Source organism: Suillus plorans (genome assembly GCF_016647745.1).
Source record: "Suillus plorans strain S12 chromosome Unknown HD556scaffold_16, whole genome shotgun sequence".
NCBI lineage: Eukaryota > Fungi > Basidiomycota > Agaricomycetes > Boletales > Suillaceae > Suillus > Suillus plorans.
The window spans coordinates 74,303-94,684 of record NW_024537400.1 but is presented as its reverse complement, the minus strand read 5'-3'; the positions used below and the strand labels follow the sequence as shown (position 1 = coordinate 94,684).

Sequence of the window (20,382 nt, the reverse complement as noted above, 5' to 3'; positions counted from 1 at the left end):
GATCAGAGCCTAGGCGTAAATTTCTCGACAGTCACCTATAGCTAGTGTTTCATGACCGAGTAACTTGGAACGTTGTATTTGGTTATCATATCCAAAAGCAATACGCCTTAGGCCTTATCTTCGAATCGCATCTGTCTCACAGTACAATAATGAGTTAATTACGTAGTACTAGTACTTATGAGCAGCTAACTATATATAGGGTTACCTCGCCGACTCGGAGGCACTAGACCGCAACACCAACTATATAAAGTGGTCCCCTCAGCCCTGTTCTTCGCATTCATCCACCATCATGGACGAATCGTATGAACCACCAAGGCTGTTTCCAGTCAGTGCCAGTCAATCTATACAGCCCTTCAAGCAGAAGATAGACAAGGGGAAAGGAGTCGGTTAGTGGACTTTACATACAGGAAAGCTATCGTTCATAATCTGAATTCTGCACAGATCGTGGCGATAGCAGTTTTCGTTTTGCCCAGGGCTCATATTCCCGTGCATCTACACCATCGATCATGATCGACGAGATGGACGATGATGAGCCCTTGGCATCACAAGCACCCCCAGCGTTGAAAGGTGACGCGGCAGACTCTATCTGCATGTCCGAGGATTCGGACGACTTCTATCATTCAGTAAGATCAGGTGATGCAGAAGACTTCGTAGGTCCACTTCCTTTAGGCTTGCGGTCATCATGATGTGGGCCGGAGTTCTTACGTTCTCATTCAGATGGACGTAGAAGATTCCTCTCCGCATAATGATGCTCGTGACCTTGCCCAGTCGATTAATGGGATGTATCGGGTGCTGGATTTGATTAACGAAGAAGGGAGTGGCGGGCTAGGTATCTTCATCATCATTTTTCACAAGCCTTGCCTTCGTTGACTTTTAGTTTAGTGGACAAAGTTATCATAGCGCAAGATTCACTCCGTGCATTCATCAACAGTGTTTGCCCAGGCACATATGTGTCTATGACGAAAGTAAACTTCAACGCTCTAGACCGCTTCATCGTGAAGCCTATTGGCGTGTACGGAAGTAAGAGTGAAATTGTACGACTCCTGTCGTCCCTGGGTGTTGTCGATGAAGAAATGTGAGATCGGTGCCAGTAATCAGATCGACACCTTAATAAACTTTATCTTGTAGCGCGAAACAACTCATCACGAACCAAAGTGACTCCAACGTTTCAATGCCGAGTCTTCGTTCTGGGCTGTACATCGTCCGAGCAGTTTGCGAGGCTACACCTGACCAACAGCTTTTCCTCATCTACTGGCCGGAGGATTCGACATGGGATGACTCAGCTCCTTCGTCTGTGAGACGCAACCGCGTGACCTTTATGAGGTCCGTCAAGTCTTTCTTGGTTTAGGCCCTCGCTCCTAACAAAAACAGATACCTTACGAAAATGTGTGATCAAGTCACAGCACTCATTTCCCAAGAGCATGCTCAATCTATCGTATGGAATTCCCAGGAAGGCGAAGACATCGTCATGGATCTGGACGAAGACCACGATGAGTCCAGTAGGCTGTTCACTTTTGAAGTCGCGAAAACAAATGAGCAGGAGGAGGCAGTAAAGCCGCGCCCGGGATTCAAGGTTAGTCCAGTTTATCGATATGAGTGGTTGAGTGCTTAGAGCCACCTCTATAGGCTATATCCAAGCATATAGTCATGCCCCAGCCTCACCCAGAGGCACCGGTGGACGTCAAAGTGCTTAAGCCTGAGTTGTTGCATGGTGAAACGACTCAAGGGTTCATGACCGTCGCATTTCAACCGGGCAGGCTCAATGCCGAATCCATGAAAAATCAATCGTTAACTAGCATCCAGTTAAGCAATTACCTGTGGGTATTACACTAAGCAGCTCGACTTTGGCCGTCAATTGACGCTTCCATAGAAAGAATGATGCCTTACTGATCAGCAAGGGCCTGGATCCAGATGCCCTGAGTATTCTGCTATACAGTGGCATCCAGGATCGTTTCCGACAACAGAGTGAACAGTTTCGGCAGCAATCCGCGACTATCTTATCGAATACCAGGTCCAACAAGGAGTCAGAGACAATGAGGGTTACAAAGGACTTGAAGAGGGGGGAGCCTTCTCTGACTAAGGTCTTTCATCAGGCCTTAGTCGATGCTATCATCGAGAAATTTCCGTGCGTTTTTAGCTCGCACACTTTATCTACGTCTGATCGAGCTCTAGTATCTTCACTCACGAATCTTTCCCATGTCCTACAGAACGCGAGCAGGGCGGCATGTCGACTCTAGGTCCGTCCTCCGTGTAATCAATCTGTCTTGGAATAATACCGTTTACAGATTCAGGTGTGGCTGATATTCCAATTGGTACCGACTCTTCGTGAGTTATATACACAACAGGTCCTCGTGTATCACTAATATCTTTCAAGTACCCCCGCTGTCAATCCCTCTCCGGATCCCACCGGACAGGAACAGGAACGTCATTCAGTGCGAAGTATGTCATGTTTGCGATGCTCTACATCTTATTAATTAGTTGTGCAGATGACCTTAACACTCTCATTGCCTTATATCCAGACATAGGTGAAGAGCTTCGTCGCAAAGAGCATTCGGAGAAAATCAACGCGCGAAATTTCAAGGACTGCAAAGAACGGATCTGCATTGCGCGGAATGTCCTTGGTAACTCTGCTGACATGCCGAAGGAATCCCGTGAAAGTTTCATCAATATCATTCTCCGCGAGGACATGTCACACGTTAAGGAAACCTTGAAATCGATCAGCAAAGGAAACGTTCCGCATGAGAAGCCCAGAGGAATAGTGTCCACTGTCTGGAGTAAATTCACTTCGATCGTCTTACCTGACCTGGATTTGCATATCTTCGGTAAGACGTTAAAGGAGGCAGATGCTGATTCTATCAGCGACGCTCAGTTCCTCACGGAGTTGGATAATGCCGAAATACCCCCTATCTTGCGAAAAATCGTAGAAGACACTAAGGCAGCTGCTCTGGATCACTTTAGATCAAACTTGACGAAGCAGACCCGATTTTTAGTGCATTTTGCGCTGCGCATACAAACCGAACAATGCTCACTTCAGGTTCAGAGAGAAGCTGCCAGCCATGAAGAGGAGCAACTTACTGAGTTGCGGAGGTCGTTCATCCATGAAATCAACGATCTTTCGCAAACAGGATATCATGCGTTAGTGGTTCCGCACTTATTTTACTTCACCTTCATCTCAAGTCCATAGGTACACCTTCGTTATTGATTCCGTCGAGAAGACACGAAAATATTACTCATGTAAGTCCAGTTATTCTCATGTATACGAACTCTGACGAAATTATCGATAACAGCAGATATATTCATCTCTGGCCAAAGGGAATATTTCCAGGATCCTGTCTGTGAATTCTCCGTCCATCTCATGCAGCTGATGGAACACGACCAACATTCATTAAAAATGGACCCTACCATGATTCCCTCGCCGAAATTCATTGGCAGGCACGTGTACTCTTTCAAGTTACCTCTCGGAGATTCAGTCGCGTCAGTGTTTTTGACATTGTAGTACATAAATGAATTAACGCTGTTGACTTAGGAGAGCGCAACTTCTTTCAGGCGATAAGATCTTACTCGCAACGACTGATCGGCATGGGAACCTAATGGTGTTCCTGGAAAGCCTCCACGCGATCGAAGGCGCCTTGGCTCAGAGCCGCGGGAAAAAGCTGAATCGCGATAAAATCGGCGAATTTATTCTCGCATTTGACGAGTCGAAGCGATTGCTCAGTGTCGTCGCTAGAGAGAAGGTTGGTTTCACAAGTAATCTTCTGGGCGGGTCTAACGAACGTGACACTAGCTTTTATTGCACATCTTTATTCATGACAACACCCGTGGTTTCCAGGCTTCTGGCAGCGCGATCAACTTGACTCAGTGGTATGGCGAAGGAGTCTCAATCATTCATGCGTGCTTCATCTGTGGTAGCGAAGAGCTACTGCTCGTTGATTCATTGGCACAAGCCAGAATATACTCCTTGACAACGATGCAGTTTAGGTAGGAGTTTAACTTACAGTAAATTATGACCGCTAATATGCGTATGACAGACCCGCAACACTTAATCTCATTCAGATACCTAAGGCAGTTTACTCCACTCCAGATGGTTCTTGTTTGATTGCCGCTCACGTGTGTGGCTCTGGATTGACCTTGACTGCCTATCACTGGAGTACCTTCGGCTCGACAGATGGCGTCCCGCTCGAAATTCCAGATCTTCCCTTGGATCAACCGCTGCTATTGACTTCTTTAATAAAAAGGAGCATCGTTCATCTGGTTACGCTTGACATCGACTCAAATTCTTGTCGATCATTCGCTCTCGACATCACTCGCAGGGTGACGGAGTTTACCTTTAAAGAGAAGGGCGGACGAGGAGGAGTTTCTCAGTCCGAGAACGCCACTGCACATAACTGTCTCATTGATTGTCACGCCGACGTGTGGACTCGTTTCCCTGTTCTCCCTGCCGTTCAGCGGGAGACGATCACGTCGTCCAGTAACAGATGTCCGCGAACATTGGTGTTCATTACAAATCGGGACCATCATATGTTCTCACCGCACTTCCACGACCTTATTTACAACTTTGAAAGGACGTCAAAGAAGCCAACGGGAACCATCCTAAAATCAATGACCATCTCTGCCATCACATATTCCGATTTTTCCAATAGCCTCCTTAGAGCTGCCGACTGGAGCGTGTCGAAGTTCAGAGCCGGGGAATGGTTGGTGGACATCCTCTGCCTCATTCCAATTCACATCGCAGTGACGAGAGAGAATCGTTTCATTCCACTCAAGGATGGTGTATATTCAACCGAACTTGAGAAGTCCCTCCTTGGCGCAGATGTTAACCGCATTGTCAATCACCTGTCTTTTGGTTGGTATGAATCTTTGTTCCAGTCGTACATGGCGAAAAAGGTATGATATATGAGCGCCTCGAGTCGAGCGACACTAACTTCATCCGGTGCCATCTTCTTCAAGCCGGTCAAAGTTGTGTCGTCCATGGGCGAACAATCGGTGGGGAAGAGCTTTTCCTTGAACCATCTTGTGGATACGTCATTCGCGGGATCGGCCATGCGTACGACAGAAGGGGTTTGGATGTCAGTAACTCCGACCAAAGATGCTCTTATTGTTGCTTTGGATTTTGAAGGTATGTCGAACCAAACCATCAGTGGACGTTTCATATTGATATCTTTCTTTAATAGGTGTTCATAGTATTGAGCGTTCTGCTCAAGAAGATACATTGCTCGTGCTATTCAATACTGCGATCTCTAACTTGGTTTGCTGCCCGCTATATGTTTCTCATGGTTGCCTGATGTCGTTTACGTAGGTGCTATTCCGGAACAACTTCGCCTTGAGTCGAGACATCACAGGCTTATTCCAGTCGTTCCAATCAAGCTCGACTGTGCTCGACCCAGCATCTAACCCGAGTCTATTTCAATCAACGTTGGTGATCATCATTAAAGTACTTCCCCATCTCTTGAAGTTTTTTTTCATGTGTTTTGACATAACGACTTTTAGGATGTCGTGGATTCGGACAAAGCAGAAATCACCCGAGAGTACGCTCCAGATAATATGTCCCCATCAATGCATACTTAAATCGTCACTCAGATTCGCCCTCAAGTTTCAGCAGATAGTTCAGGACGAACAAGAGGCCAACTTCATTTCACGCCTCCACGCTGGGCAGTTGAATATCATTCCTTGGTATGTGAGATATCTCTCATGGCTTCATTGTTTGATTGTTCCATGTAGGCCGGTAATCGAGTCGCAGGAATTCTATAAGCTGTTCCCAACTCTCAAACGTCGGTTGGACAAACAAAAATTGACGCATAATACAGCAGGAGAATTCCTCCATGTTATGAAGACCTTGATGGCGAAACTGAAGGTATGATTCACTTGTCGTACATTTTAAGACCAGTCATCAGAACTCGTGCAGGCAAATGATTGGGGCGCTCTATCACGTGCGTACTCTTAAAGGGTCCATAGTTCAGTTGACTAACAACACACCGCAGAATCGATGGCCTCGCATCGAGCACAACTTCTATTAGAAATGTTGCCAAATGCTCTGGCGTTCGGACTGCAAGAAGTCAATCCTGATACGGAACCTTTGAAGGTGTGGAACACTTTTGCTACCTTTTATTGCAATCGCGTTTAACCTGACATTATGAAGAACTTGGATGATGATGTCACGATCGGGATGCCCGATACTCCGGCGGAGTTTTCATTGGCAGGGGGGCCGCAATCTTCTTCTCGCGAGACCGCTCTCCAAGTTCTGTCTCGTGCATGGGAAGACTATGGTTCTCGCCATCACGTGCCGGAGGATCTTTGGATTGAGAATTTGATCGCTCACCTCGACAATTTGGTCAATTTACGCGTCGCACATGTCCACGAGTGGATAACGTCCAACGTCACTCGCTTCCAAAACGGGCAAGCAAGCATCGACGAGCTCATGAGAACGTTTGAAAGCGCGACAGTAGACCTGAAGAGCAACTTGCAGTTGTGCAAGATGAAATGTGGAACTTGCGAGCTGCTCTGCATTCAGAGCAGATTTCATGACGAACAGCATGACTGCCAGACGTCTCACGAATGCATACATTCTTGCGATTTCTGTGCGTCATCGGGAGAAACGAAGCCTTGCACCATGTCGTAAGTCGTTAATCTTTTTACTGGGTCAGTAAACTGAAGCATCTCAGAGCGGGGCATCCAGGCAACCACATGTTAAGCCTTTCATGATCGTATCCGCGCACGAGCTCATCACCCTTTCTAGATGTATTGTAAATGCGCATCTTTGTGGTCAAGCCTGCAAATTTTCCGGGAGACAGGGATGTCTGGATGAGTGTACGAAGGTGAGATGCCTCTTTACCGTTGGGTAAACGGTCGTTGAACTTATATTTTAGGTGATCGGTCATACAGAAGACGACCATCTGTGTGCTGCTATTGTGCATGCCTGCGGTCAGGTATGTTTGATCGTAGAACAGCCTTTTCACACGCTTAAAACGCCTCTAGCCCTGCGATCTGTCAAAGCTCAGGTTGGATGACGGATCCAGTCCCCCTTGCCGTGGTACTTGTGGTATTCCAAGGTACATAAGTCATCAAATGAATGTTTCGCACCACTTTCTGACACCTAATTTGCCGCAGTGACGTGGATCATGACCAACACCTGTGCGATGCTCGACTTTGCTCTTTCCCTTGCCAACTTTGCAAGAGACTCTGTGCGAATACAGACCATCTTCACGGTTTGGAAGACGGCGCTATCCATCTTTGCGGGTTCGTCGACAATCATCCAGGTATCTTGATAATTGAACTTTAAATAGGGAGGAGCATTCGTGTTCCGTGCAGTGCACTGCCGAGGGCATCTGCGAGATTGAGACTGCGCCACAATCGATCGAAGCGACGTTCACCGGAAGGCACGAGACGTTTCAGTACACGAAGGTGGCGTGCTGTTTTAGTCTTGGATATTATTTTCTGACTTGACGTACGATCTTGGTTCGCAGTACTCGCAAGGTGTGTGTCGGGCTGGTTACCTCTGATACTACCACTGATTCGCCCTCAATAGTGGCTAAACGACTTAGATGTGCCAAGTCGATACCACCAGGCCAGGTAGCCCATACAGGTCGGCACAACCATAGTTTGGATCAAAGAGTGGTGCATTTCTGCAGAGCAAAGTTGAAACTTTCTTCCGTTTTTGCGGTCTTTCCTCATCTTTCCTCGTCTTTTCAGGTGTGATCACTGTGGGTACTATTGTACATTGCCGCTCGGTAGGTACATTCGGTGCACCTCAGCAGTCATGTTTCACGAACCATTACATTAGGTCATCCGCAGCAAGAGCATGAAACGAGACACGGATCCATGTCCTCGTCACGATGGGCAGTCGATGGCCCAGATGATACGGGTCTCGAGGTCGAAGGCCGTCGCTTCTCGTCAAATGATGAGGGTGCACCGATGATGTGCAACCTCGTCTGTCAGGCGGTGGGCAGACACATCCACATTGACTACTGTCGCGCCTCGGATGCTGCCGCTTGCACAGGGAATAACGAGGTTCAGCATATCTCTAAGCGAATACTGCCTAACCCGGAACGTGCCAAGGACTATATGACGCACAATCTCTTCTGGCGGCGGGCCGGTGAGTAATTTTATGATTATCATCCTGGGCTGTGATACATGGTCCGCAGGCTTCAAAGACCCCTATTCTCGGGAGGAGCAAGCAAATTTCGCCAAGTGGTGCGTATTGAATACTCAAAGTGTGATAACATAACTGAATTCATATCCTTGTTAGTGACTCAATGTGTAGCGGTATGGTTCATTTGTGCTTGTCCTGTTGTCGATTTACTGTTTTGCCAGGTCCCGAGCACACTGCTGCAGCCGGAAATGCTGCTCAGCCATCCTATTGCTCCTTACCTTTGTTTCACCCACGGATGGATCCTAACAATGCCCAAGTCGGTTTAGGATACGTTTCCAATGACGGACATCTCTTCGCATGCAGGAATCCCGTGATTATGCAGCAAGCATTCCATGTGTGAGTGATCGATTAGGCCTAGTTGCAGTGATGTTAATCAATACACATCCAGAATCTTTGTAGCTGATAGGTGCGAGACAATATTTGCCTGGCTGCTATTGCTGATTATTAGTAGATCTGGCTCCATGGCCTCTGGTGACAGACATCCCCTCCCGAACACGCCTGCCTCGGACAGAATCGTGCGACGCTCTAACAACCGCTTTGGTGCTGTGCTGTCTTCCCTATATAGCTTCTGGTCTGCCCGTGCTGTAGCAATTGGTGGTCAACAAGCAGCCCGACGCGACTCATACAGTGTTATTCTGTTTGATCATTCCATTGTGAATGCCCTCGTACACGATTTCGTCAGTTCTCCGGACCAATTACTTGACGCCGTTTTGCGTTATGATGCCGATGGAGGCACGAACTTTACTGCAGCAATTCAGCGGGCTCAATCGGTCATGGAACAACATTGGAGCACGGAAAGGTGCGTCTGTCTTCCTATAAACACGTTCAAGATCTTTAACATTGCTTTCAGGAGCCCTGTAATCATATTTTTGTCGGATGGCGAGTGTCATATTGCGGATCAAACTGTTCAAGATTTGTGCCGCTCCGCGGTTCGTCTTGGGTTCGTGGCCTATTTGTTTGGTTGAATTGGAAACCTGTGACACAATCTCTAGCAAAGCTTTGTCTTTCCACGCAGTATCATTTGGTCCAGATAGAGCTTCTACCTCCTTGCGACGAATGACTCAAATTGCACTTGACATCCAGAACAACGCCCCAAGAGATCCTTTGGCCCCACCGGCAGCAACAGTCGTGTCTTCATATACGCAGGCCTTAGACACGGTAAGAGTGCTACTGCACGAACGCGTGTGAGGCGTATTTAATGTCGTCTTTAGGTACAACTTGCCGAAACGTTCCTAGGAATTGCAGAATCGCTCAGGAAGCCGAGAGGGTCTCTCATACATTGATTGAAGGATACATTGAACATTCGACAGAAACGTTTGGAGGTGACGAGTTGAAATAGTACTGGTGTAATGTTAATATCAATCATGTTGAATTGTCGTACAAATGCGACACGTTGCGTGTCATGCGATTGCGTCATTCATCAATGGTCCGATCGCGAAACAATTCAAGTATATATCAGACTCCATTGATCAAGAGAACAAGAGAATCCCATCTACATAGCGTCATAAAAGTATGCAAACAAGTGCCATTATACATAAGTCGAACTACAGGTGTGGTACCAAGTAGTCCATGACAGTGCCTTGTATGTATCGGGAGGACTCAGACTCCTGGACAATGGACATTGTCATGCATGAGTACCAAGAAGATGGCACGTGCCGCAAGGTACGACATAATAGAAAAGACAATGATACCTACCGGGCTTAATTCCAAGCTCGGGGCCTCAAAGAGAGATAAAGTAAAGTAACCGCCTGTGAGCCAGAGTGTGCAAGTTATAGCGATGACACGCCATAACACCTGTTCATGATGTATGGGGAAGGCAAAAAACCAAGCGATCGAATAGAAGCCAGCAAAGATGGTTGCCACACAAGCAATCCAGCAAACATGAGAACCATCTGGAGCGACTCTTCGAGTTTGATGCTGCCACCAAATATTGGAACTCGGCCCAACTTAGGTGTGGATGCCCATCAGGTCAAGAAATGGAACCAGGACTACGAGAACAATCACGTGAACATTATAATCCCCAAGGACAGAGGCAGACACGATTAACAGCAGTATGAGTTAATTGGCGTGCAGGTGATTTGAATCCTCTGACCTTGACTTGGTCAACCGTGACTTCCAGTACACCGGATGTGGACGATGTACATCGAAAGGCTTATCTTATTCCACCGCACAGCGTAGGTCAAGAAGTTGAGAACCAAAGCGATTATCCCCACTGCAAGTTCGAGTTCGGTGATCTTGAGATGATGGATGACGCGGGTAATGAGCTGCAGAACAAACCAGGCCACCTGAAGCATACTTTCCATCCTATTTCCGTTTTTCTTATTGCTGAACTGCGTTGCCATTAGGGTGGGTGCATCAATACACCTGGCACGTATCAGCTCGAGAACCTCGTCAGGCCGTAGTATGCGGTGGGGTTTCCTGTCCACATAGGACATGAAACCACCTATTAGCAAGAAGCTCTGCCAGTGCGTCTGAGTCAAAAGACACAATGGGTTTGGAACACGAATCTGGCTTACCTTCATATTGCTCTGAGCATAAGCCTTCAAGTTGAACAGCTTTATAAAAGTTTCACAACAGCATGAGATAGTATCTTGAAGGCGGACACCGTACTACCTCAGCAGATGGCTGTGACCTTTGGGATGCGCTAACTTGGGCAAGGGGCCGAGTCATCTGAGCCGTTCGGGGATCACGTGCGTCCGGATTGTATGATTGGGCCCAAAACATACTATGATATCACAGGTAAGCAATCGATTGATATCGGTACTGCTACATAGTTGGCACGAAGTCACTGTCATGATGCTATGAGACCAATCAAAGTACAACACGGTATCTGATACCGAGCAAACATCTTCAGAGCATCACAGATAAGCTTACACGCATAGATACACTCGAAATATTACAGGCAGTCTGATTTACCTGCCCCCACATCCGCCTCCACAACCACCCCCGCAGCCACCTCCACATCCGCTTCCGCAACCACCATCACATCCCGTCCCACCAGCATGCACACTACCACCACCGCAGCCGCCACCACAACCACCACCACAGCCACCTCCACATCCCGTCCCACCAGCACCAGACCAGCTACACGGTGGGGCACCAATCGAACAGCCATCTTCCCCCTGTAAGCATGGTATTAGCACACATCATTGTCCAAACACGGCAATAACACTCACCGCTGCAGACTTCAAATCTCCATTCACTACCGCTCCAGTAGGAGTAACGGATCCGCCGAGGTAGTAATGAAACATCGGCACAGGATATAAACATGCAATGGCATGATCAACATTCCCATTCTTCTTCACAGCCCTCCCGTTTCGTTCTGCCCGCAGCCTCCGCACCCCTGTTTTGCATGCACGGTTCTCCCGGTGACGCAGGTTTGCGGACATGTTGTGCAGGGTAAACACGATGTTGTGATCGTTTGGGTGCGTGGCAACACGTGCGTCAGTTTTGGGAGGGACTGAAGGCACGTTGCTGGCAACTTGAGAGGAGAGGAGGCATCGGAGCTTTTGGCCGATTGTATCTCCAGGTAGTGGACACCCGCAGTGCATGTAGGGTACATGATAACGGTCCTAGTACGATTTAGAGAAGTGATAGAGATATCTAATTCCAAGGATGATAGCTTACATTCCAAGCACGGCAGGTGAAGTCGAAGGAGGTCGTGAGTTGACCTTCTTCCACCTTATCATCACTGAAAGACATGTATTCAATATGCGTGTTCCTGAATTGCACTCGTCGGCACCTACTGATCGACATATCGTCCTACGAAAGAGAGACAGTCCTTTTGATACTGACTCGCCATGAGTTGATGAGTATGCCACCCGAGATCGATGTCGAGCGTGGGCACGAAGAACGAGCCAGGAGACTCTGCCATGATGTTCAAAAAGCTGCAGAGTAATGTTTTTGTGGTGTCCGTAGAAAAAAAGAAGCAAGCACGTACGCGTGATACCGAGCTACGCAATGTTGCAATGCTACTGCGTCCACCTCATCAGCGAAATATCCTGGCTCGGTCCATCCAAAGTTGACCATCTTCTTCACAAACGAGCCTTGCCGGAGGACCTAGATACATACATTAATCCTTGGATATGATCAAACTTCAAGGGTGTACTTACAGCACTGACCAAATCGAGTGAGAACACCCTGTCGTCCGTGTAGGCTCCCATCATCCTATTCAACCTGTCCCTCAATTAGAAAAATCTATCCATTGCAATAAAAATAAGTTATACAATCTTGGCTTCAAATGCTTGTTCAGCATGGTACGCATGCGCGCAGCGTCATACTGGACGTTTATCAAGATCTGGCGCGCGCGATCACTTGCCTCGTTCTTCTGGAAAATGATATTTGAGTCGAGGACACGCTTCTTGATCGTGTCTCCGCGCGCGATGTCGTAGGTGCTGTTGGGTGTATGAAAAGTTCCACTGTATATACGAAATTACATTAGATGTCGTACAAGATGATCAGCAACGCGACACCCACGCCAAATATGTATCAGGCACTGTTGTTTCGACGATGTTTTTCGCAAACTTGTAAAGGCCGAGAACTTCTTTAGTGATCGGCTGACCACATTCACATTCGATGCGAAAGTCACTCTGGGCATATCCCTTGCTGTTAGGCTGCAAGAATGCTACGGTTGGCTGTCAGAATGAATTCCCATGAGGCACAAAGGACATACGCGAAAGGATAGTGCGGTAACAGTAAGGGCACTCGATAGATTTGTGTGTGAGAACCGCGGCAGATGCGAATGGATCATACGGTGAATTGGTACTGCGCTCCCAAGCAAAGACGCGTTCATGTTGTGGTGCATCAGTTGTTAACAGATCAGGGTCATCCTGGCACGACATTCAGCGAGCTTGAGACAATATTCAAAGTGATGTGGCGTACGAGAAGGTTAGGAAAGTAATCAGTGAAATGAGCGAGAGGTTTCAGCTTGGAGATCCGCGTGGTGTCTTCCGCATACCAGCTGAACCGAAAAGTATGAGGTTTGTCATTAAAGAGGAACTAAAGACATCCTTGCCTCGGATTCAGGAGATAGGCGTGCCATACCATGGTGACATCGATGGGAGGCAAACGTTGCTCCACTGTATCAGATTGCTCGATCATCAAACACCACCTCTCGAACCTGCGCTCCATCAGTCAGTGAGTTAACAGTGCAAGCACACGCAGAACGCTAGTAAGGCACGCACCGTTCAACAGCCAAATTAACGAACCATACCCAACGTTTCTCGCTGTCCGACTCTAATCCCGCAGTAAGGCTCTCATTGGCAACTACCCGCTGCTTAAGGCGGCTAAACGCTGCCAGCAGCTGAAGATGGGCCTTGAGCTGATCTGGGCGGACGAGGTGCTGGGTGCTGCATCGTCCGATGTTGAATGTCTCTGGGAGAGTGTACTGCGGTGTTTCGGGCTCGGGCTGGAGAAGCGTAGTATATGGGGGGAGCTGCTCGGTCATGTTGGAAACTGATGTGTATGTGGTTCCTGGTAATGTATGATATATATCAAGATGAGATTACTTGTACTGACGAATGCGAGAGTGTGAGTAATTGCTTGGTGTGCTCTAACGCGTACTGGTATATGTACTCATTCTGCTCACCTCGAGGTTGAACGTTTGAAGTCACTCGCATGCCGCAAGATGACAAACTCCAAAATCAAAGTCCTTCAGATAGTTTGAAGCATGAGATCTAGAGTCGACAGGGCCAGCCGTCACAGCCACAGATATCGTTGAAACTAGATCGGTCCGATATTATCCGAGTCAGTTGACTGTGAACCAGCTCTTTTCTGGAAATCCTATTTGGATAAGTATTGCACTGCAGGTCGCTGATATTGGTTCCGCAGACACTTACCGTTGCCAACTTCACTGATGGGCCCTGATGCAGATGCAGCCGGGGCGCTAACTGACGTTATCTCAAGGCTTGCCCTTTTGCCACCCTGTGACTAGCATTGGAGAGCGGGTACTGATTCATCTTGTCAACAGCAATGGCTTTGTTGCAAAGTAAGCACTGCGGCAGGGACATTTGGCTTACCTTCAAGGACCTTTGCCTGATCTCGCCCCTACCAGGCTCAACGACACTTGTCGCGGTTGTGATACTGGCGTCCCTCTATCTCCTGCAAGTCTATCGCCGAAAACAACGAACGACTCGGACACCCATACGAGGACCTCAGAGCCCAGGCTGGGTGTTTGGGTTCGCCAAGATACTGTTAAACTCCACCGCTACAACTGAACTGTACGAACGTTGGGCTAGGGAGTACGGTCCAGTGTATAAGGTCCCGGATATCTTTGGACGGTCCAGGGTTATATTATGGGACCCAAAAGCAATCTCTCATTTCTTTGCAAGAGACACATGGTTGTATAACCAAACTCCGTTCAGCAAGATCGTCATTCGAACAACGGTATGTTGTACAGCTATAGGGTAACAGCGCACTTATGTAACTAATAGATCGGAAGAGGAGTATTGTGGGCCGATGGTGAAAGTCACAAAAGGTAAGAAGTGAGACTTCCAAGTTGTGCTGAGCTAAATCCATTTCTTCTCATTTGTTAGGCAGCGCAAGGCTCTCAACCCTGCCTTTACCGCAGCTGCTATTCGCAGCTTGACATCTGTTTTCCATGATGCCGCTCACAAGGTCAGTCACTAACCGATTCACCTTGCACTTTATTTAATGTGTTATAGACAGTGATCGCTTGGGACCGTGAGATAGAATTGAATCAAAGAACTCATTGCGCAGTAATTGATGTTCAACAATGGTACTTTTCCCCTCCAAATTTTCGTAGCTGCACTCTCAGACATCTTATGCAGGATGAATCATATCTCGTATGTATACTTATTCCCTTCTACCCACTGATGTCTTATCCATCACCTGCCACATAGACTCGACAGTGCAGGCATAGCCCTCCTGTCCCATGACTTCGGCGCACTCGATGGAAATGACTCGGACGTCGCGCACGTCCTGAATGCATTTGGTTCACCCACCAAAATTTCCAACTTGATCATATTGGCACAAAGCTTTCCTTCCATCCTGAAACTGCCATTGCCTCGCATACGGTTCACCCAAAAGCTTCGCCTGATAGTTGGCAAAATATGCCAGGAGATGCTATCACGGACGCGCAAGGAAAAGGATACTGGCGGTGCTAAGCAGGGGGACAAATCGTGTTTGGGTTTACTCTGTGAGTCCTATCGTTCATTTGCGAATTTCTAAACCTTAAAATTGATGTATAGTGAAAGCGGAGGAATCTGGCGAGAGCGCGGGGCTGACTCCACAAGAAGTACTAGATGAGGTACACGAATCATAGAACTCCTCTGAACGATGGGATGCTGATCTCCGTCTCCGCCAGGCAAGCGTTCTCCTTCTCGCCAGTTTTGAGACCACTTCAGGTAATGTGCATCCATCTAGCAAGAGAATTATACATTCACCATTACTCGCATTTGATCAGTAAGCATGACAGTAAGTTTCGAACTGTTCGCAAGTTCAACCATGTTTCTTAACTCCACAGTGGGCTTTAGTAGAACTTGCGCAGAATCCAGACATACAAAAGAAGCTTCGCAACGAGTGCTTAGAGTTTGGGCCAACCCCCTCATATGACGACCTTACGAATAAACTTCCCTATCTGGACGCTGTGGTAAACGAAGTTCTTCGCCTCCACGCATCGGTCAAAGAGATCTCGCGATCAGTGCGTATCCGACTCAAAGCAGCACAAACCACTCAAACTGACTATGACAGGCTACGCAAGAAGACGTGATCCCTCTCAGCGAACCCTTGCGCACAGCTGCCGGTAATTTTACCGAGAGCATATGCATCCCGAAGGGGACTGTGGTCGTGGTCCCGTTCGCTGCACTCAATTGCTCCGTTAGCCTGTGGGGCCCTGACGCAAAGGCATTCAAACCTTCTCGGTGGTTTGAAGGGGACGAGGGTACGCTCGGGGCCAGAGAAACCCTGCATGGCTACCGTCGTTTGATGACATTCGGCGATGGAGCGCGGATGTGCTTAGGGAGGCTATTTGCGTTGGCAGAGTTCAAGGTACGCAGCTGTGCAGTTAGAGTATTGGTTCCTGGTTGTTTTGACCGGGTCTGGTTTTGCTCCTGCAGGCTGTGCTGTTTGTCCTGGTGCGAAACTTTGTGTTTGAGATGGCGGATGGCCCTGGAGTGCAGATTGTAGACGGTTTGGGGACTATACCAAGGCCAAAGGTGGCTGGGAGTGAAGCTGGAAGTGTGCCTCTCCAGGTGCGCCGCTATGAAGTTTGATTGTGGTTTGTAACTATGTAATAGTATTGTAAGAAAACTGTATGCTAACCTCAAGTTATCCATCTCAGATATATATGTAGAAATATAGGCTCATGACTAGTACCTGTGACGACGGTAAAGCTCGAAGTCAACGGCATAATAGAAAGATTTCTTTCAGAGCAACAAACAACCAAGGTTTGTTCAGGAGACTAGAACGACTTCAGGTGCCAGTTCAAGCTTAAGAGGGATCGATGTGAACGTGCGTAGTATAGTACTAAACGTCGGACCCGAGTAGAGTGATCAACACTCGAATCAATTGTAGCTATATCGTATGAATATGAAGTGCTGGTATGTAGATTTAGATGACTCGAGCCTCCTACTGTGTACTCGATAGCCCATCTGTTTATGATTAAATTTGATCAAGTCCCTAGTTTCTCCTCATCCGCGTCAATCCTTTGAAGAAGCTGCACCGCATCTTCCTTGCGCAGCTTGCAACGCTTCGTGAGCATCTGCAACATCTTCTGACGACTCCTCCCAAACCCTTTAACTGGAACCAAAAACTCCCGCAGCTTCTTACACACCCGCGCAAACCAACTACTCACGTCCACTGAACATGCATCATTATTACCGAGTTCTCTAAGCATATTGAGCACCTTCGCCTTGGATTCCAAGTATCTGGTCTCGTAAGCATTTTGGTAGCCCTTGATGGTCGTAATGCAGACATGTGTGACGGGGTCAATGCCGGATTTTTCGATATGTGCCTTGTTCATCGTCCACCAGTCATCCATGTTGGGCTCGTTCTCAAGATTGGTAATAACCAGGGCAAGAGGCACCCGTTCCTCGCACAGGAACTCGAAGAATAATCTGTAGTTCTGCTGCATAGTGTGCGACACTCTGCCAGCCTTGATGCAGAAGAGCAGGCCGTTTACACCCCCTCGGTTTTTGAGTGAGACGATGAGCTCATGTGCCTTCACAAGGGCATCTAAATACCCCGCACTGTTCATAGAGGGGCTATCCAAGCCCACCTAGATTATTTGTGAATTAGAATACCGACACGCTGGAAATCATTGTGTCCACTTACTGTATCATATAGATTTACATTAAGCCGGGGATCCGAAAATGTGACTGGATACTCGGTTGATTCGAGTGTGCAAGATTGTGCACCGGACGAAGAGGTAGCAAGTTGGTTCCCAGCGATGAGATTTACCAACGAGCTCTTGCCGACTCCCATCTCACCAAAGATAATAAAGTTTGGTGGTCGCGGTTGAGAGGACATTACGGAAGTTGAAGAGGGCAGCGCGCACTGTGGCGTGAAAGAATATTATAAGAGCCAAGAAGGGGGTATAGAGAGAGCTTTACAAGGGTATATACAAAATATTGAACGCCCATAATGACACACCTCTTTCACCAGCGAGTCATCCTGCCGGGCATGCCACTATTTGACGCCCTAGATCAGCTCAAGAGCATCGATCATCACCTGAGGTGATGCATGAAGGCTGCGCGTTAGAAGAGAATCATCGGATTTACCCGCTGCTGAAGAAGATTCCCCATGGCCAAGGGCGCCTCGTCCATACATGCAGTATTCATGAGGCTTTCATGTCCAACATCTACTAAGTCCGATAGTAGTACTAAGTTAGCATCGTGTCATGCGACAATTTCGTAAAAAAAAAACCATCTGGGTCCTGTAGCTAGTGATTCAGTGGATCGTCTCAAACACGAATAGTATGAGTGCAAAACGAATCTGCACTTCTCCACAGTACTAACGATGTCTTCGGTGGACTATAGTCTACGAGGTCGTGGTTCTCATTGAAGCCGGTGTTGAACGTTGAACATGCACGTGACCGACATGGCAGAACTTGTATAGACGGCCTTGTTGAAGTTGTTCCCTGCCCTGTCATTGCCCTCCGGCTCCTGCCAGCAGAATGTGTAGCACTCCGTCCTTATATCCCTGCTTTAAGCGCGGACGGTTAGCAGCCTGCTGTTCATAGACGTGCACAGTGCATATTCATTTCATCAAGGCAGCCGATGCTTCCCAGATATAAATGTCTCGAAGACGGCGCAACTTACTACTGCTGCTGTGCGGCGTAGCCCCATAGCACCATGCTGTTCAAATGAGCATTTAATGTGAGGTTCTCGAGGGTCTAGTCAATATTATTGAACTTATCTGCAAAGCATGGTGGACCCTGGCCTCGTCACGGTGGCTAGACAAGCAGTCATTGGCTGTCGCGTTATTAAAATAGATGGCCTTCTCTCCAACGCCACTGATTAGGGGAGGCTACGAGCACTACGGTTTCCCGACACTTACAATATTGCAGCACTAGCGCTATGAATTGGTGCTCCCTGCCGGGTCATGCAGAGCTGTGCTCCAGAAAGGTAGGACATGTCACGAGCTGCAGAATCAAAGCTAAATCTGAGCAAATCGCACATCTCCAACATGCTGCGAACAAACAGAAGACGGACACGTTGCGCACAGCTTCAAGGGACCAACATACGAGGCAGCTCTCAGGAAGGATCTTTGCGGACGGCCGTTCAAGTGTTTGTGAGCAGAGTGGATCGATAGTGAGACGGGGCGTAAGTATGACAGCATGCTAGATAATTGGATGTACTAGGTATCGGATAGCGTATGGGTATGGTGTTTAATAAAATACAAAAGCTGTAGTCAAGTTACTAGTTCTCGTCCGATTCAATCCTTCGAAGAAGCTGCAGTGCATCTTGCTTAGGCAGCTTGCAACGCGTCGTGAGTGTCTTCATCATCTTTTCACGACTCTTCCCCAACGCCTTGCCTGGAATGAAAAACTGGTGTAACTTCTTGCACATGCGTGCAAACCAGTTAATATCGACCGAGCACGCATCCCCTCTTGCAAGCGTAGCCAGCACATCCCATACTTTTCCCCTAGATTCCCAGTATTTATCTTCGTATACGTTTTTGAGGCCCTTGATGGTGGTGATGCAGACCTGCGTAACGGGGGCTATGCCATACTGTTTGATATCACCCTGGTTGATCGTCCACCAGTCATCCATGTTCTCCTCGTTCTCGAGGTTGGTAATGACCAACGCTAGAGGCACCTTCTCCTGACACAGGAATTCATGGAACAGCCTGTAGTTCTGCTGCGTAGATTCTAATATTCTGTTACCGCCCTTGATGCAGAACAGCAACCCGTGTACACCTCCTTGGTTTTGGAGGGAAGCAACGAGTTTATGCGCTTTCACTAGCGCATCTAGATAACTCTTGTCGTTCATCGTGACGTTATTCAGCCCCACCTGTATGCCGCAGGTCTCGATTTAGAACATTCCTACGTTGGAAGAATTCACGTACTTACCGTATCAAATAATCTGATATTAAGCTGGTGTTCAGATGATGCGATCGTGTACTCGGTTGATTCGAGTGTGCAGGACTTTAAACCGGAAGAGGACTTAGCAACTGTCTTCCCAGCAAGAAGATTGACCAACGAGCTCTTTCCTACGCCCATTTCACCGAAGACGATAAAATTTAGCGGAGCTGTATTGGGTGGGCACGCCATGGATGGAAAAGAGTACCGTGGTCGCAGAATTTCAGAAAGGGGAGTTGGGTTTAGAACAATGCACTGGGTCTAAGTAATATATCAAGGCGCTCTCAATGTCAGAAGGACTAACTTCTTTGGCCTGGCTGGGATACCCTGACTGGAAATCATACCATTTGAAGCACTAGATCGATAGTACGGCATGATGTATGAACTTGAAACAACGTTCTCGCGATATATTCGCGCGTTAGTTGGGCGCTAGCTCATTCGAAGATAATACTTCATGGGTAAATCAGACGTAAAAATCTCACCAGATATCGAAGATGGTCGGTCATGTGGCCTCCGAGTAGACCAATTTACCCATGAGTATATCATTCACTCCTAAAAATGAAAGCGTCATTTTCCAGAAGCCTTGGTATCAAGATAGTGAGGCTTTCATTTTGGAGATTCTATAGTCGTTAGCAGCGACGATTCGTTGAACATACTTTGTCAGGGGTTGACTCAACAGGTACGGAGCATGCGCCTG

General features: G+C 47.7%; 6 protein-coding genes across 6 annotated transcripts; 2 read left to right on the top strand and 4 right to left on the bottom strand.

Moving 5' to 3' along the window:
• Positions 1-198: 198 nt before the first annotated feature.
• HD556DRAFT_1289147 (uncharacterized protein) lies at positions 199-9,641 on the top strand. The gene is made up of 43 exons (XM_041299368.1): positions 199-386; positions 442-650; positions 718-829; positions 883-1,075; positions 1,129-1,323; positions 1,372-1,573; positions 1,627-1,817; positions 1,871-2,125; positions 2,173-2,237; positions 2,286-2,325; positions 2,375-2,439; positions 2,487-3,135; positions 3,185-3,234; positions 3,288-3,474; positions 3,527-3,734; positions 3,785-3,978; positions 4,029-4,884; positions 4,948-5,116; positions 5,172-5,245; positions 5,297-5,431; positions 5,488-5,525; positions 5,578-5,670; positions 5,719-5,851; positions 5,903-5,927; positions 5,979-6,079; positions 6,137-6,612; positions 6,660-6,683; positions 6,734-6,812; positions 6,864-6,923; positions 6,973-7,046; positions 7,105-7,233; positions 7,281-7,398; positions 7,461-7,470; positions 7,523-7,631; positions 7,687-7,724; positions 7,778-8,089; positions 8,139-8,187; positions 8,243-8,259; positions 8,308-8,482; positions 8,535-8,945; positions 8,997-9,086; positions 9,139-9,304; positions 9,358-9,641. The coding sequence occupies exons 1-43, from the start codon at positions 290-292 to the stop codon at positions 9,427-9,429; spliced, it is 6,945 nt and encodes a 2,314-aa protein (XP_041162439.1). The 5' UTR covers positions 199-289; the 3' UTR covers positions 9,430-9,641.
• A 661-nt stretch (positions 9,642-10,302) lies between these two features.
• HD556DRAFT_1206000 (uncharacterized protein) lies at positions 10,303-10,602 on the bottom strand (the record flags this gene model as incomplete). Its single annotated transcript, XM_041296473.1, has 1 exon — positions 10,303-10,602. A coding segment is annotated over one exon (300 nt), but the record flags the coding sequence as incomplete, so codon positions are not given.
• Positions 10,603-10,818: 216 nt separating this feature from the next.
• On the bottom strand, positions 10,819-13,920 carry HD556DRAFT_1356096 (uncharacterized protein). The gene is made up of 12 exons (XM_041302480.1): positions 13,734-13,920; positions 13,330-13,658; positions 13,161-13,265; positions 13,028-13,106; positions 12,819-12,975; positions 12,623-12,770; positions 12,373-12,564; positions 12,259-12,322; positions 12,087-12,205; positions 11,893-12,033; positions 11,774-11,837; positions 10,819-11,718 (listed from the first exon to the last, which is right to left on the bottom strand). The coding sequence occupies exons 2-12, from the start codon at positions 13,590-13,592 to the stop codon at positions 11,293-11,295; spliced, it is 1,758 nt and encodes a 585-aa protein (XP_041162437.1). The 5' UTR covers positions 13,593-13,658; positions 13,734-13,920; the 3' UTR covers positions 10,819-11,292.
• On the top strand, positions 13,905-16,536 carry HD556DRAFT_1518641 (cytochrome P450). The gene is made up of 13 exons (XM_041309115.1): positions 13,905-14,132; positions 14,199-14,530; positions 14,578-14,621; positions 14,680-14,761; positions 14,809-14,882; positions 14,935-14,949; positions 15,007-15,302; positions 15,355-15,413; positions 15,471-15,510; positions 15,570-15,580; positions 15,630-15,806; positions 15,857-16,153; positions 16,222-16,536. The coding sequence occupies exons 1-13, from the start codon at positions 14,117-14,119 to the stop codon at positions 16,375-16,377; spliced, it is 1,599 nt and encodes a 532-aa protein (XP_041162436.1). The 5' UTR covers positions 13,905-14,116; the 3' UTR covers positions 16,378-16,536.
• Positions 16,537-16,617: 81 nt separating this feature from the next.
• HD556DRAFT_250203 (uncharacterized protein) lies at positions 16,618-17,768 on the bottom strand. Its single transcript, XM_041310022.1, has 2 exons — positions 17,438-17,768; positions 16,618-17,381 (listed from the first exon to the last, which is right to left on the bottom strand). The coding sequence occupies exons 1-2, from the start codon at positions 17,630-17,632 to the stop codon at positions 16,776-16,778; spliced, it is 801 nt and encodes a 266-aa protein (XP_041162435.1). The 5' UTR covers positions 17,633-17,768; the 3' UTR covers positions 16,618-16,775.
• A 1,217-nt stretch (positions 17,769-18,985) lies between these two features.
• HD556DRAFT_250182 (uncharacterized protein) lies at positions 18,986-20,004 on the bottom strand. Its single transcript, XM_041310021.1, has 2 exons — positions 19,677-20,004; positions 18,986-19,617 (listed from the first exon to the last, which is right to left on the bottom strand). The coding sequence occupies exons 1-2, from the start codon at positions 19,875-19,877 to the stop codon at positions 19,024-19,026; spliced, it is 795 nt and encodes a 264-aa protein (XP_041162434.1). The 5' UTR covers positions 19,878-20,004; the 3' UTR covers positions 18,986-19,023.
• Positions 20,005-20,382: the final 378 nt, after the last annotated feature.